We start from the raw sequence: 13,985 nt of genomic DNA, 5'->3' as shown, positions 1-13,985 counted from the left end.
TTATCCCATTTTTCAAGGTCATGGTTTGCTAATGGTCCCCAGATCTCACAACCATAGAGGGAAATTGGTTCTATCACAGAGTCCAGTATTTTAAGCCAGGTTTTTATTGGGATGTCTATTTTGATGTTTCTTTTGATAGCATAGAATGCCCTTCTTGCCTTGTCTCTCAGGTCCTTTACAGCTTGGTTGTAGTTCCCTGTGCTGCTGATGTTTAGGCCAAGGTAGGTATAGTTTTTTGTTTGTTCTAGTGGGATTGTATTTAGGAAAAATTGATGGTTTTGGCGGCTGGATCTTTTTTGAAATATCATGATTTTAGTCTTAGTTAGGTTCACTGTCAGGGCCCATGTCTGGGAGAATTTGTGTAGGAGATCAAGTTGCTACTGTAGTCCTTCCTTGGTTGGAGACAGCAGCAGCAGGTCATCTGCGAAAAGTAAGCATTTGATTTCTGTGTTTGCCAAGGGGATGCCTGGAGCTGTAGACTGTTCTAACGTTTTTGCTAATTCGTTGATATATATGTTGAAGAGTGTTGGACTCAGGCTGCATCCCTAACTCCTCGGCTTTGGGGGAAAAAGTCTGTGTGCTTTTCGCCTATTTTAACTGCGCATTTGTTGTTAGTGTACATTGATTTTATGATGTCATAGGTTTTCCCCCCAATGCCACTTTCCAACAGTTTGTACATCAGACCCTCATGCCAAATTGAATCGAATGCTTTTTTGAAGTCGACAAAGCATGAGAATAATTTGCTTTTGTTTTTGTTTATTTGGTTGTCAATTAGGGTGTTTAGAGTGTAAATGTGGTCTGTTGTGCGATATTTTGGTAGAAAGCCAATTTGTGATTTGCTCAGGACATTGCTTTCTGTGAGGAAGTTTAGAATTCTGTGGTTGAGGATATGCAGAGGATCTTACCGAGGTTGCTGTTTACACAGATCCCGCGGTAGTTATTTGGGTCATATTTGTCTCCACTTTTGTGGAGTGGCGTTATCAGCCCTTGGTTCCATGTGCTGGGGAAGATCCCAGAGCTGAGCACGATATTTAGGAGTTTTAGTATGGCCAGTTGGAATTTGAGGTCGGTGAATTTTATCATTTAATTTAGAATACCGTCTGCCCCACAGGCCTTCTTGGTTTTAAGTGTTTTTATTTTGTCTTGTAGTTCTTTTAGGTTGATTTGGGAGTTCATTAGTGGATGATTAGTGGATTCTGGTAGTCTTTTATGGCTGACTCTAGGTTTTGTAGTTTATCTTTTATTTGTTTTTGCTCTTTGTTCTTCTCGATTGGGCCAAAGAGGCTAGAAAAATGGTTCACCCATATATCTCCATTTTGGATGGGTAGTTCGTCCTGTTTTTGCTTATTGTCTCCACCAGGCCGAAGGCATGGGGAGAGAGTATGTTTTGCACTCCGTCCGTGTGTGTGTCCGTGTGTGTGTGTGTGTGTCCGTCCGTCCTTCCGTCCGTCTGTTACCAGCTAATCTCCGGCACCGTTAACCCGGTCCATGCCAAACTTTGCACACACACTCCCTGGATGCCAACGATGAACCTCTGCCCCACATTTTCCAGAACGGCCTGTTATAGTGCCACCATGAGGCAGCTTTTCAAATTTTTACCTAAAACTGCACCAATCTGCGTGAAACGTTCCATGCACACTCCCTAGAGGCCAAGGACAAACCGTTGACCTGCATTTTCCGCATCTGCCTTTTATAGTGCCACCAGGAGGCCGACTTTTGTAAAACACATTTTTGGATAAATCTTTCACACATTTTCTTACTAGGCTGAGGAATATATCCCACCCTTTTCACATTGGCCTGTTATAGCGCCACCAACTTGCAAAACACATTTTTGGAACAAAATGCCTCAAAAACATGTTTATATTAATCCTAAACATTTTGCCAAACATCTCACACAGTCCTATCCTCCTGGTGGAGACCTGTGCCCAGAAGGGCACTTTTTCTAGTTAAGTCTGTTCCAGTTTTCCCAGAAGCTGTTTGTCTGTATGGAATCCTCACTCTGTACAGCACCTTGTAAATATTTGTGTCCTTGTATTCCTTGTGTGTGTGTGTGTGTGTGTGTGTGTGTGTGTGTGTGTGTGTGTGTGTGTGTGTGTGTGTGTGTGTGTGTGTGTGTGTGTGTGTGTGTGTGTGTGTGTGTGTGTGTGTGTGTGTGTGTCTCTTTGCAGTGTTACCTGAGCCCAACATCGAGTCACTCACCTGAGCCATTCATTGGGTCAGTCAGATGAACCATGGCCCATTTAAAACAATCACGGTGTTGTTTTACTAACTACAGCAGGGACAGGGAGTGCAGTGAAGTGTGCAGAAAGAGGTCAGCTCTCCAGCCAGCAGAGAGATGGAGAATTGGAGATAGGCCAATTGACTTGTTATTAGAAAGAGAGTGTGGGCGGAGAGAGAGAGAGAGAGAGAGAGGACAGAGGAAGCCTTGCTGATCCCCTGGCCATAGTCCAGAATTGAGCAACTTCCCCTGCTCTGAGTCTAACATATAAGTCAGACAGCCAGGCTGTGCAGCAGACTAGAATCCAGTCCTGTCCTGTCGTGTCGTGTTGTGTTGTGTCGTGTTGTGTTCACCTCACCATGTTGGGTTCGTTTGTCCTGCTATGGCTCTGTGTCGGTCTCCTATTCTACCTCCTCAGACCGCAAAGGCCCAAGAACTTCCCCCCTGGACCCACTCCTCTGCCCCTCCTGGGCAACCTGCTGCAACTTGGCATAGAAAACCCCATGAAGGACTTTGAAAGGGTAAGAAAGATTATGTTTCACTGAATAAATAGTGTTAATTTAAAGGGTTTCTACATGTTTTTAGACTGCAACATGTATTTGATCTGCTATATCTGCTTTTTGAGCTTAAACACACTGCTAGTTAGTTAATGTCATGATGCCTTTGCATTGCTTATTCTTTGAACTGTCGAATGTGAATGTCGTATAAGAAGTGGAGATGATTTAGAATTTTCAAATGGATATTCTACCACATGGCTGAGCTGACCCCAATTAAGTCGCAGCAATTAATTATTGGCTGAGTACACAAAACACTATAGTAGAATTCTGCAGTCAATTCCTCTGCGATATTGCATTTGTTAGGCTGGCCATACATGGGCAACTCACGGCCAGGGGCCACATGTTAGGCTGGCCATACATGGGCAACTCACGGCCAGGGGCCACATGTTAGGCTGGCCATACATGGGCAACTCACGGCCAGGGGCCACATGTGTTAGGCTGGCCATACATGGGCAACTCACGGCCAGGGGCCACATGTTAGGCTGGCCATACATGGGCAACTCACGGCCAGGGGCCACATGTTAGGCTGGCCATACATGGGCAACTCACGGCCAGGGGCCACATGTGTTAGGCTGGCCATACATGGGCAACTCACGGCCAGGGGCCACATGTGTTAGGCTGGCCATACATGGGCAACTCACGGCCAGGGGCCACATTTTAGGCTGGCCATACATGGGCAACTCACGGCCAGGGGCCACATGTGTTAATATTTGAATACTGATATAACTTTCAGCTTTCAAATGTATTTGTAATTAAGTTCATAAAGTTAATGGAAGTAAACTAATTGCATTTGAAATTAAATTAAAAAAAATAGTATTCAGGATTCCAATTCAAATATAGCAGAAATAGCAGATCTACAAGCTCAAAACATTTCACACAGCCACACGTTTGAGCTTGTAGATTGGCTATTATTGCTATTTTTGTGTGACATAGAATGACACAGTAGGTTTCTGCCTGACATATGCAATGTGGCCCTCTGGAGGGAGTGTGGAAAATATAGTGTCCCTCTCCATCATCAAAGTTGCCCACCCCTGAGGTAGGCTATAGCTATAGGAATAAATGGAATATGGAATTTTCCAGGGCTGAACCTGAGTGTATTATCCATTGGTTATATCTTATACTGTATATAATGTAACCAAATGGTCACTTATTGTTACATTTGCACACTCATAGAGTTACAAATAGATTATTGAACACTGAGGATTTTAATGTGCATTGCCAATAATAATTTATGATGCTCTGCTCCGGTTTGAGGTTGTGGGGTAGCCCAGTGATTCTCAACCAACCAACCACTGTGGTAGCCTACGGGTAACATGGTTATTGCATGATACATTTAATTTATGTAAACCTAATTTAAAGTATCCCCACTTCAGAAGTTGATTTGGACCCTTTCCTGGTGACAAATAGTTATAACATGAATGGTCACAACCTGTGCTGTGACAAAATCTACTGTCTAGACTAGAGAGTGTTGCCTGGCCCTGGTTGCCATGTGCCATATGTTCCTGTATTTACACATACATTACACAATACTGACATGCGGCAACTGGCAGCTAAATATCAAAACTGATATGGGAGGTAGCTTTGAAAACTGTCTATCTCTGCCAATCAATCAGCAACACCTGGGACCTTGTTAGATACACTGGCAACCTTGGCCTTGAGCATGCCCTGCCTTGACATCATCAAAGGGGCTAACAACTGCAACCATATGGCTATATAGTTATAATATATTTAAAGACTGTTTATGTGCAGTGTACGGCCATTTTATGGGTGAACAGCAGCAGTAGTTTGAGTTTAATGTATCAATATTTATTTTTAATTAAATATATTAGAAACATGGACTGTTAGTTGACAATTTATTTTCTGTGTGTTGATTGGACTTTTCCCTGTCGTAAATCAGCATAGATGTATACAGGTATGTCAAGGTCAACACTCCTTGACTGTCTGTCTTGTCATACAGCTGGGCAAGGCGTATGGTAATGTCTACAGTCTGTTCATTGGCCCTAGACCAGCCGTGATCATCCACGGGCTCCAGGCCATGAAAGAGGCAATGGTCACTAAGGCTGCTGACTTCGCTGGACGGCCCCAAGACCTCATGGTCAATGATGTAACCCAAGGGAAAGGTGAGACAGTGATGTGATGTTTGTGTGTGTGTGTGTGTGTGTGTGTGTGTGTGTGTGTGTGTGTGTGTGTGTGTGTGTGTGTGTGTGTGTGTGTGTGTGTGTGTGTGTGTGTGTGTGTGTGTGTGTGTGTGTGTGTCTCTCTCAGCATGAGAGATTATTTTTGCTTGACTGAAACTAAAACCCAACAAAATGGCCTTGATATATCAGTGTTTGATTGGACGCATTTCCAATGAGTTTTTCTGTCATCGCACTAATACATTAGGGGTGATTCTGGTGGACTACAATCCCGGTTGGAGGGAGCATCGTCGCTTCGCACTGATGACCCTGAGGAACTTTGGCTTGGGGAAACAGTCCATGGAGGAGAGGATTCTGGAAGAGCTAGAATACGTCATGGAACCATTGAAGAAGCACAATGGTACGTTGGTTATCTGTGCCTACTTATTCCACTTCTCCATGAAGTGTCCAGGCTCATCTGGTGTGAGTTAACCCCATGAACCGTAGCATGGGGCTATTCTGGCCAAGACATAATATGTGAACGTTCGTCGCAAATAGGCGAACATTCAGCCAAAATAGCAGATCTACAAGACGTTGTGTTGTGACGTTGTGTTCGGATATTTATAGGCGAATAGATTTGGTGTAGAGGGAGAAAAGGAAGGGCCAAGTAAGTATAGATCCTCTCTAGGAACTCCGGCCAGTGACATACAGTACAGTTGTCAGTAGGGTTAAGTGGTTAAGGGTGTGAGAGTTGTGGCAAAGTAGCCCCTCAGGTTGTGGGATTTATTTTGCCAGTGTGGCCCTTCCCACCTGTGACCTGCTTGAGGTGACGACCCTTCCACCTAACATAATATAAGTCAACTGTTTTAGCGAACTGCTGGGAAAACTCCTTATAAAATTAAAAAGCGTTATGCACACAAAAATCTCAATAAGGTGAACTCGGCTTACAGTAGTGTACCGAAATCCTTTGTATTTGTATTTTGTATGCTATACTTTAGGCAATGCTGGTTGCCGACAGCCAGGGATGAAAGTTCAATAAGACTGATATTCAAATGTGCCCGTTGAGTTGATAACAAATGATGTATTCTCTGTAGCCTATCTGTCACTTCAATATACAAATTAATACAATAAAGCAGTCAAATGGACACAGACCACAGCTTTCCTGAAACAGTCAAAAACTGTTTGCAACACCTGCGCTTGATTAGGGACAGGGTTAATGGCCTGCAGTGATGTCATCAAATAAGAAACAACACGGCTCAAATGTCTCTTACAGTATGCTTCCAAATAACAATAAGGCACATCATCATTGTTGCCATCTTTACTAACAGTCAGTTAAAAATGCAAATTTAGCACGGTGGCACAGTTGGTAGTGCTGTCGCCTCACAGCTAGAAGGTCCTGGGTTCGATTCCCGCTCGGGACGCTGTGGGAGCTGGCGGCGTGTTTCCTCCTCCGCGTCATCAGTGCCCATACCCGAAGGCGGGGTTGGCGAAAGGGACTTTCTGTGTGGAGTTTGCATGTTCTCCCCGTGTCCCCTAGGGTAGGTACCCTCACAAAAAACATGCAGTAAACCTGGTCTCTAAACTGCCTCCCTCTGGCCAGCCGGGGCGCCTGATGGAGGGGAAAGGAACTGGTTGGAATAACGTGTTCCTTCCACGGAATCCACGCGCTACGTCCAACCAGGGAAACTCCCCCCTGGCAGGTGTAAAGGAGCAACTTGGACACTCAGGCATGAAGGAAGCATGAGTTCAAGTCCGTTGCTCTCCCCATGTCCCCCATATATGGGGACTAGGTTGGCGGAGGGTGTGTAGAGCCCAGGATCACATTAGATAATTGACACAGGGGTGAAAAATGGGTTACAGAATCGTGGGATAAAGATTATAAAAAAAAGAAAAGAAAATACAAATTTGAATTTGGTTATTAATAATGTAGCCATTCACACATTAAATGTTTCACTGTTGTGTCAGGTAACAATATTGTTCACTGTTCATTAAGTCTTTTTTCTCTTTAGGTAAAACCTTGGACCCTCACATATTGTTCCATAATGCAGCCTCCAATATCATCTGCCAGGTTCTATTTGGAACACGCTACGATTACGACAACGACTTCATCAAACTGATAGTTCGCCTCTACATTGAGAATGCAAAGATTACCAACGGACCCTGGGCCATGGTGGGTGACGTGAAGTACTGGTAAAACATCTTCTCAGTCTTTGATGTGAATTACATGGAACATGTACTGGAAATCATCCAAACTATTCTGCCCTAAAAGCCAAAGTGCAATAACTACGAACAAATAAATCACTGATAAATGGGTGTTTCAAGTGTTTCAACTGGTCAGCCAAATGAGATATCATTGGCATTTAAGTGATATTATTATTAGAGTTCGAACACTTTTACATGTCTCCGCAAGCAGTCTTTTACATACTTGAACAACAAGGGCTCTCTAAGACCATATAAGTACATTCCATTTACAATTCCATTTATAGTGGGTCAAATTGAATTAATGATTTCTCTTTCCCCAGTTGTATGACTCCTGTCACATGATCCGTTACCTTCCACTTCCATTCCAGAAAGCCTTTAAGAATGTTGAGGTATGTTTGCTGGGCCTGGGGTTCAAAATCATGGCCTCTTGTCATTTTTAATACAACCAAAATATGAAAAGGATTACTGTGGCTTAAATTAATAAATGAATGGCACCGTTTTTCCAAATTAATGCCTTTAGTGTCTCTTTCTCAGCAATGTCAGGCACAGTCAACTCGTATAGTAACAGAGCACAAACAGACTAGAATCCCTGGGAAACCACGAGACTTCATTGACTGCTACCTGGATGAACTGGATAAGGTGAGTGTGCACCAATATGTGCATGCATGGCATGCATCATGGTCTGACAGATGTTACTTTACTAGATTTTGTGATGTTTCTTTCAGTCACTGTCTCGGAGCAGTAACCATAGTGTGGTATTTTGTAGGCCCTACAAAATGGGGATGAGTGTGTTTTGGGGCAAGCGTTTCGTTTAGCCTACAATGCGAGCTGGCCTCGCCCCAGTAGTTCTTGTATTGTTGTATTCATTTTACTGAGTTGAGGTTAGGGTTACTCTGCCAGCCACTTACGTAGAGGAACCTCATCTCGACTCAGAGCTATAGTGGAGGGAGAGGTTCCGATCAGAGCTATGTTAAGGTATGACATTTTGTCCATATTGCGCATCCCCATGTGCGCATCTAACTACTAGATGTACAGGAAACCCTGATACAGTATACCTTAAGACAGCGGTTCCCAAACCTTTGTGGCCATACACGCCCTGTTACCTCCAAACCCATCTGATGCACCCCTACATGGAATATAAATTGTATAAGCTATATAAAGACATATATTTCCTATTTCCCAGTATCCACATATATGCACATGTATGAAGCTGAATATGGCATATATATGCAGCATAGGCTATGTTGGTGACAGGTTAGACAGCTCGATGGGTTGCTATGGTTACTATGGTCACGTGGTGTTGGGTGGTACGTCAGACAGGTAGTAAAGTCAGCTGTTCACTGGTGGCATTTCATGAATGGAAGGAGAGGGGGTGAACGACGGGGAAGTCCAACTTTGCTGACCGCTTTACAAACGCAAACGCTAAGACAACACCATGCTGCTATCTGTATACTATCTTGCACAACGCACTTTGTTATGATGCCAAATCAATTGTTTGAATATACCTTTAATAAATGAATAAACGCAGTACACTGGAGAAGTGAGTCCTTGGCATGCAGCGCGTCTGGCAGTAGGCCTACATTTCCCCGCTTTTAGCCTCTCGGTGGCTTAATAAGTTTGTCGCCAGCCATACAGGCTATATTCTGCATACGTACTTGCCAAATATTGGCATAATATGTTAATATATTTGAAATAAAAAATAAAACCATAGCACCACCATTAGCCTTTTCATGTTGCGCACCCCCTAGAAGGTGCTCACGCACCACCGTTTGGGAACCACGGCTTAAGATATTAATATAGCATGAATTTTGAAAATGTAAGCCCTCCTCATTCTCCATACTGAACCAAATGTACCTCACTGTGTTCTGTCCAGAGAGGGGATGATGGCTCATCATTTTCAGAGCCGCAGCTAATCTCATACGTTCTGGATCTGCACTTTGCTGGGACTGACACTACATCCAACACCCTGCTTACTGCCTTCCTTTACCTTATGACCTATCCACAAATACAGGGTAAACACTTTGTTGCACATGTTGGCACTCAATTTCTTGGATCACATACTGTTGTTGACTAAGGTATATGGCACTTTGACCTTGCACTCTGTCGGTTGTACTGGGTAAGAGGTTACTGTGTTCAACTCTGGATCTAGAATGTGTGCTGTGGGTAACTTCAAGGACATCTGAAAATCTAAAATGTTAAAAAATAACAGATGTACAGTACAAGCTTGCAGTGCATCACAAAGTGACACGCTGTGAGCTTGTATATCTTATATATTTTTTTAATAGCCAATGCAAAAATCAAAAAAAAAACTGTGAAATGACACAGTGGATTAACACAGAGGATTCTACTGTGTATTCTCTGTCTTGTCCGTCATGTTACGTTCTAACATGCTATTATAAATCGTAGCAGTTTATGAAAATACCACGTTCTCTCTTAGAACGCTGTCAGCAGGAGATAGACCGGGTGTTAGAGGGGAAGGACCATGCCAGTTATGACGACAGGCACCAGATGCCCTACGTCCAGGTTAGGTGACATCATCATTGATCAATGTTTCTGATCGACTGATACATTTTGTGGATCATATACGATGACACTGTGTGTAATGGTTCTCTGTCCATACAGGCTATGACCCATGAGGTCCAGAGGATAGCGAGCACTGTTCCTCTCAGTGTCTTCCACTGTACCACTAAAGACACAGAGCTCATGGGATACTCCATACCCAGGGTAAGAAGAGACAGGTGTTATGGGCAGCATGTCAGTGGCTCAGGAGGTAGAGCTCATGGGATACTCCATACCCAGGGTAAGAAGAGACAGGTGTCATGGGCATGTCAGTGGCTCAGGAGGTAGAGCTCATGGGATACTCCATACCCAGGGTAAGAAGAGACAGGTGTTATGGGCATGTCAGTGGCTCAGGAGGTAGAGCTCATGAGATACTCCATACCCAGGGTAAGAAGAGACAGGTGTCATGGGTATGTCAGTGGCTCAGGAGGTAGAGCTCATGGGATACTCCATACCCAGGGTAAGAAGAGACAGGTGTTGTGGACATGTCAGTGGCTCAGGAGGTAGAGCTTGGGAATCGGAAGCTTCCTGCATTCGATCCTGGGCTCCCCCTGTGTTTCTAGCCTAGTTATTAACTTTCTCTCTTAATAAAGTTGTTTTGTTTGTAAAGCAACTTTGGGTAATAAGAAAAGCGCCATATAAATGTGTTATTATTTAAAGGTATATTCAGTGATTTGACTTAATTCAAATATCACTTATTTTTTCTTCTTTTTCTGGATAATCCTCCCTACTATAGAGTGTGCTGACCATATAAGGAGTTCCTCCCTGTCCCCAGTGAGCCCCTGGGGTCAAAATACCCTAGTTTCAGTTTTGGTGGTGGGTGGCAAAACCTTCATCCAATCAGGATGAGTGGGGCCTTCCTCCAATCATGATCGAGTGGGGGCGGGCCTTGGTGCACATGCTGTTGGGCTGTTGCACTTCCCCCCACTGTAGAGCGTGCATGTGCACATTTTGTTACCGGGCGGACTGGGTGGTTTTCCAAATCACCCAAATCACTGAATGCTCCTTTAAAGGTTTGTTTTTTTTGGCTTTTCTGCCTTTATTGATAGATACAAGTGAAGATTGACAGGAAAGAGGGAGAGAGAGACAGGGGGAGACATGCAGCAAAGGTCGTCATGAACGGGACTCGAACACACGACATGCTGTCAGGCTAGAGCCTATATGTGGCATGCGCCTGGACCACTAGGCCAGCGGGCGCCCCTAAATGTGTTATTATTGTACTATTATTGTCAAAATGTCCTTGAGCGAGACACTGAACCCCTAACTGCTCCCTATGAGGAGGTTGGTACAGTCTTTTACCTTTGCCCTTTTTGCATTGTCCAATTTTTATGAACAGAATTCAAATGTTTTATGGTCATGATTTATCATGAGTATGGTTGCCTTGGTTCCAATTGTCCGGATTTTTTTGAAACGTCTATGTAGAAATATGGGATTTCTACCTCTGGAACCTGCGCTGGTGAAAAAAATGGCATCACTTGTTAGCTCTATACACACTTTATTTGACTTGAGAGCCACTTTCAAAATGACCAGCCATCCAAAAGTCTCTAGATTCATGATACAAATGTATCTGTGATCATATGGTATGAGGCATAGCAAAGGTTTTACAGTGGTAACATAAATAAACTACACAGTTAATTAATTTATTTCTAATGTTTTTGTTTTGTTTCTGTTTCCCCCCAGGGTACTATGATCATTCCCAATCTGTCCTCCGTACTGTCTGAAGAGGGACAGTGGAAATTCCCTAATGAGTTCAACCCTGAAAACTTCCTTAATGACCAGGGAGAGTTCGTTAAGCCAGAAGCCTTCATGCCCTTTTCTGCAGGTGAGTAGGTTCTGTCAAAGCGGTTTATCTGGTTTCCAATCTGGGTATGAGAGAACACTGAGTTTAAGTGATTTGTTTTTAATGAATTATTTTCTGGGTTTGCATGCATGAGGAGAATACTGTTCCCCCCACATGTATGTGTGACTCAGAGTGTGTACTGTGGAAGTAACAATAAAGAATCTTGACATTGGCCTTGACATACTGTACTTTGGCCCCGTTATCACGATAAAATACATGTTCACACACCATAGTTATCACTAGAACTACTAAGCCGTTGAGCCCAGCCCAGCCCTGCATGAGGATTTTAAGCAGGGCCCAAGTGCAGGAAGTTAAAGGGCAACTTTGTTTTTGTTTTTTTAACCAATGTTCATGTTTTAGGTTGAGAAAGTAAAAGATGAGTTGTAACCGAGAATACCTATGCTTGTAGGGGTTATCAGTAGGATGTGTTGGGAAAGGCTTTATGGCCTTATGATTAAAGGACTGTATGTCTTCTTAGGGACTGGGGAGGGAACGGAGCTGGTCACGTTTGAGTCTAAAGCCTATCTCTAGATACCTCCTTTATTATAGTCTTAATGATATACTAATTCTGCTCTACTGCTCTGCTCGTCATACTATATAGAGACATCACGCTGTCGACCGTTTCCGTGGCAACATGAGTGTTATTTTTTCATAAAGTTTTTGCAGCTTTCTTTCATTTTAGTCAAAAATAGCTAAAATCGATAACACGAAAGAAAGCAGCAAATGAAAAAAACTACTCATCTTTTACTTTCTCTAATAACAACCTAAAACATGAACCTTGGTTGTCCTTTAAGGAGTAAACCGAGTTTACTGACACACATGCACGCCCTTAAAAAGAAGATTAAAGAACACAACACAGTAGTAGACCCAATGGTCAATCAACACAATGACATGGATATGATAAGGGGGAGGTGGGGGGGACAGTGCCATCTGCTGGACAGGTGGGAGCAGTATGATGGTCATGGGCATCAGGGATGACCAGTGGGCAAGCATCGATCCACATCAACTTAAATTGATGACTGCTATATTAGAGAGCACCGCAAGGGAGAAAAAGTGATTAGGATTAAATTTGAGTGTAAATGTTAATGATCTGGGTGGACAATGAGTTTGTGTGACTTCAAACTACGACTAAACTAAACATCTTATTAAGATCTGTAATTTATACTGTAATCAGAAAATGTACTACAAATGTACTACATATCACATGCACGTTGACCAATACGCTAAAGCATGCAAAAGGTGTCTCTTTTGCTATCATTCATTCACTGACAGAATGTCCTTACATGAACCAGGTCCCCGCATGTGCCTGGGAGAGGGTCTGGCCCGTATGGAGCTCTTCTTGATCATGGTGACTCTGTTGAGGAGGTTCCAGTTCATCTGGCCAGAGGATGCAGGACAGCCAGACTACGTACCTGTGTTTGGGGTCACTCTGACCCCAAAACCCTACCGCATGGGGATCCGACAGAGAGATGTGAAGTAGGAGAAGTCTGGAGAAAGAACTATGAGGACTGTTGCATTCGTATCTGAAAGCACAAGGGGGAGAAAACATATGTCACTACTCTTGATGTCTCTGAATGTTACGGTCCATTGTAAGATTTGTACATAAGTTAAGCAAAATGTAGTCTTAGCTACATTTTTTACAAATAACGTCCTACTGAATGTACAGTAGGGGCACTTTAAGGCCATCCGCCAATCAGGGACGGATTAACCGCCGTGCGGGCCCATCTTTTGTCTTTGTATTATTGTACCTAAAGCGATGCTGTGTGTGCGTGCGTGCGTGCGTGCGTGCGTGCGTGCGTGCGTGCGTGCGTGTGTGTCAGATACAGTCATGCTTCTATATGGCAGCATTTCTAAATTCCTAAAGTCCAATTTATGTAACATAGGAGAAGTCTGAGTAGCAGACATAATGAAAAAAACCGATACCAGTAGTGCTTTTGTAACTAATTATTCATGCTTTATTTTTCTTTATTTTTTTTCCATTGCTCTGTAAAGCACTTTGAGCTGCATTTCATGCCATGAAAGGTGCTATACAAATAAAGGTTTATTATTATTATTATTATTATTATTATTATTATTATTATTATTATTATTATTATTATTTAACTCATGATTAAGGTTTGTATTCATTTATTATTAGTGTAATAACCTGATTTCTTGACTCAACTTACGTTGATGACGTTTTCATCCATGGTACCCCTGAATGACAGTTAATTTTTACAACCGTACATTTACCGGTATATGATATTATGGTACGTGGTACTTTAGTATGTTGAAAATGAGAACGATTAATCTATAGTATATTTATTATGGAGAGAATTACATTCAGCTTCAGAGGTCAAGTTGAAGTCTTCACAGATAACTGGTTTAGATGGATTACTCATGTTTCTACCATAAGACCTGATTTTGTGTAAATTCAGTTTAACCTGTTTAACCTGTATATGCACCTGTTTGAGGTACTTATGTATTATGAATGATCATCAATAGAGAAGAGAGGC

General features: G+C 42.8%; 1 protein-coding gene across 1 annotated transcript; it reads left to right on the top strand.

Moving 5' to 3' along the window:
* Positions 1-2,537: 2,537 nt before the first annotated feature.
* LOC306923706 (cytochrome P450 2F3-like) lies at positions 2,538-13,176 on the top strand. Its single transcript, XM_079501960.1, has 11 exons — positions 2,538-2,739; positions 4,733-4,895; positions 5,158-5,310; positions 6,899-7,059; positions 7,412-7,480; positions 7,626-7,730; positions 8,965-9,103; positions 9,529-9,614; positions 9,714-9,815; positions 11,331-11,472; positions 12,783-13,176. Exons 1-11 carry the CDS (start codon positions 2,578-2,580, stop codon positions 12,968-12,970), a joined length of 1,470 nt encoding a protein of 489 aa, XP_079358086.1. The 5' UTR covers positions 2,538-2,577; the 3' UTR covers positions 12,971-13,176.
* Positions 13,177-13,985: the final 809 nt, after the last annotated feature.

This window comes from Electrona antarctica, assembly GCF_951216825.1.
Source record: "Electrona antarctica genome assembly, chromosome: 5".
NCBI classification, from domain to species: Eukaryota; Metazoa; Chordata; class Actinopteri; order Myctophiformes; family Myctophidae; genus Electrona; species Electrona antarctica.
Note: the sequence above shows the minus strand (reverse complement) of the source record. Positions and strands in the feature narration are given on the sequence as shown.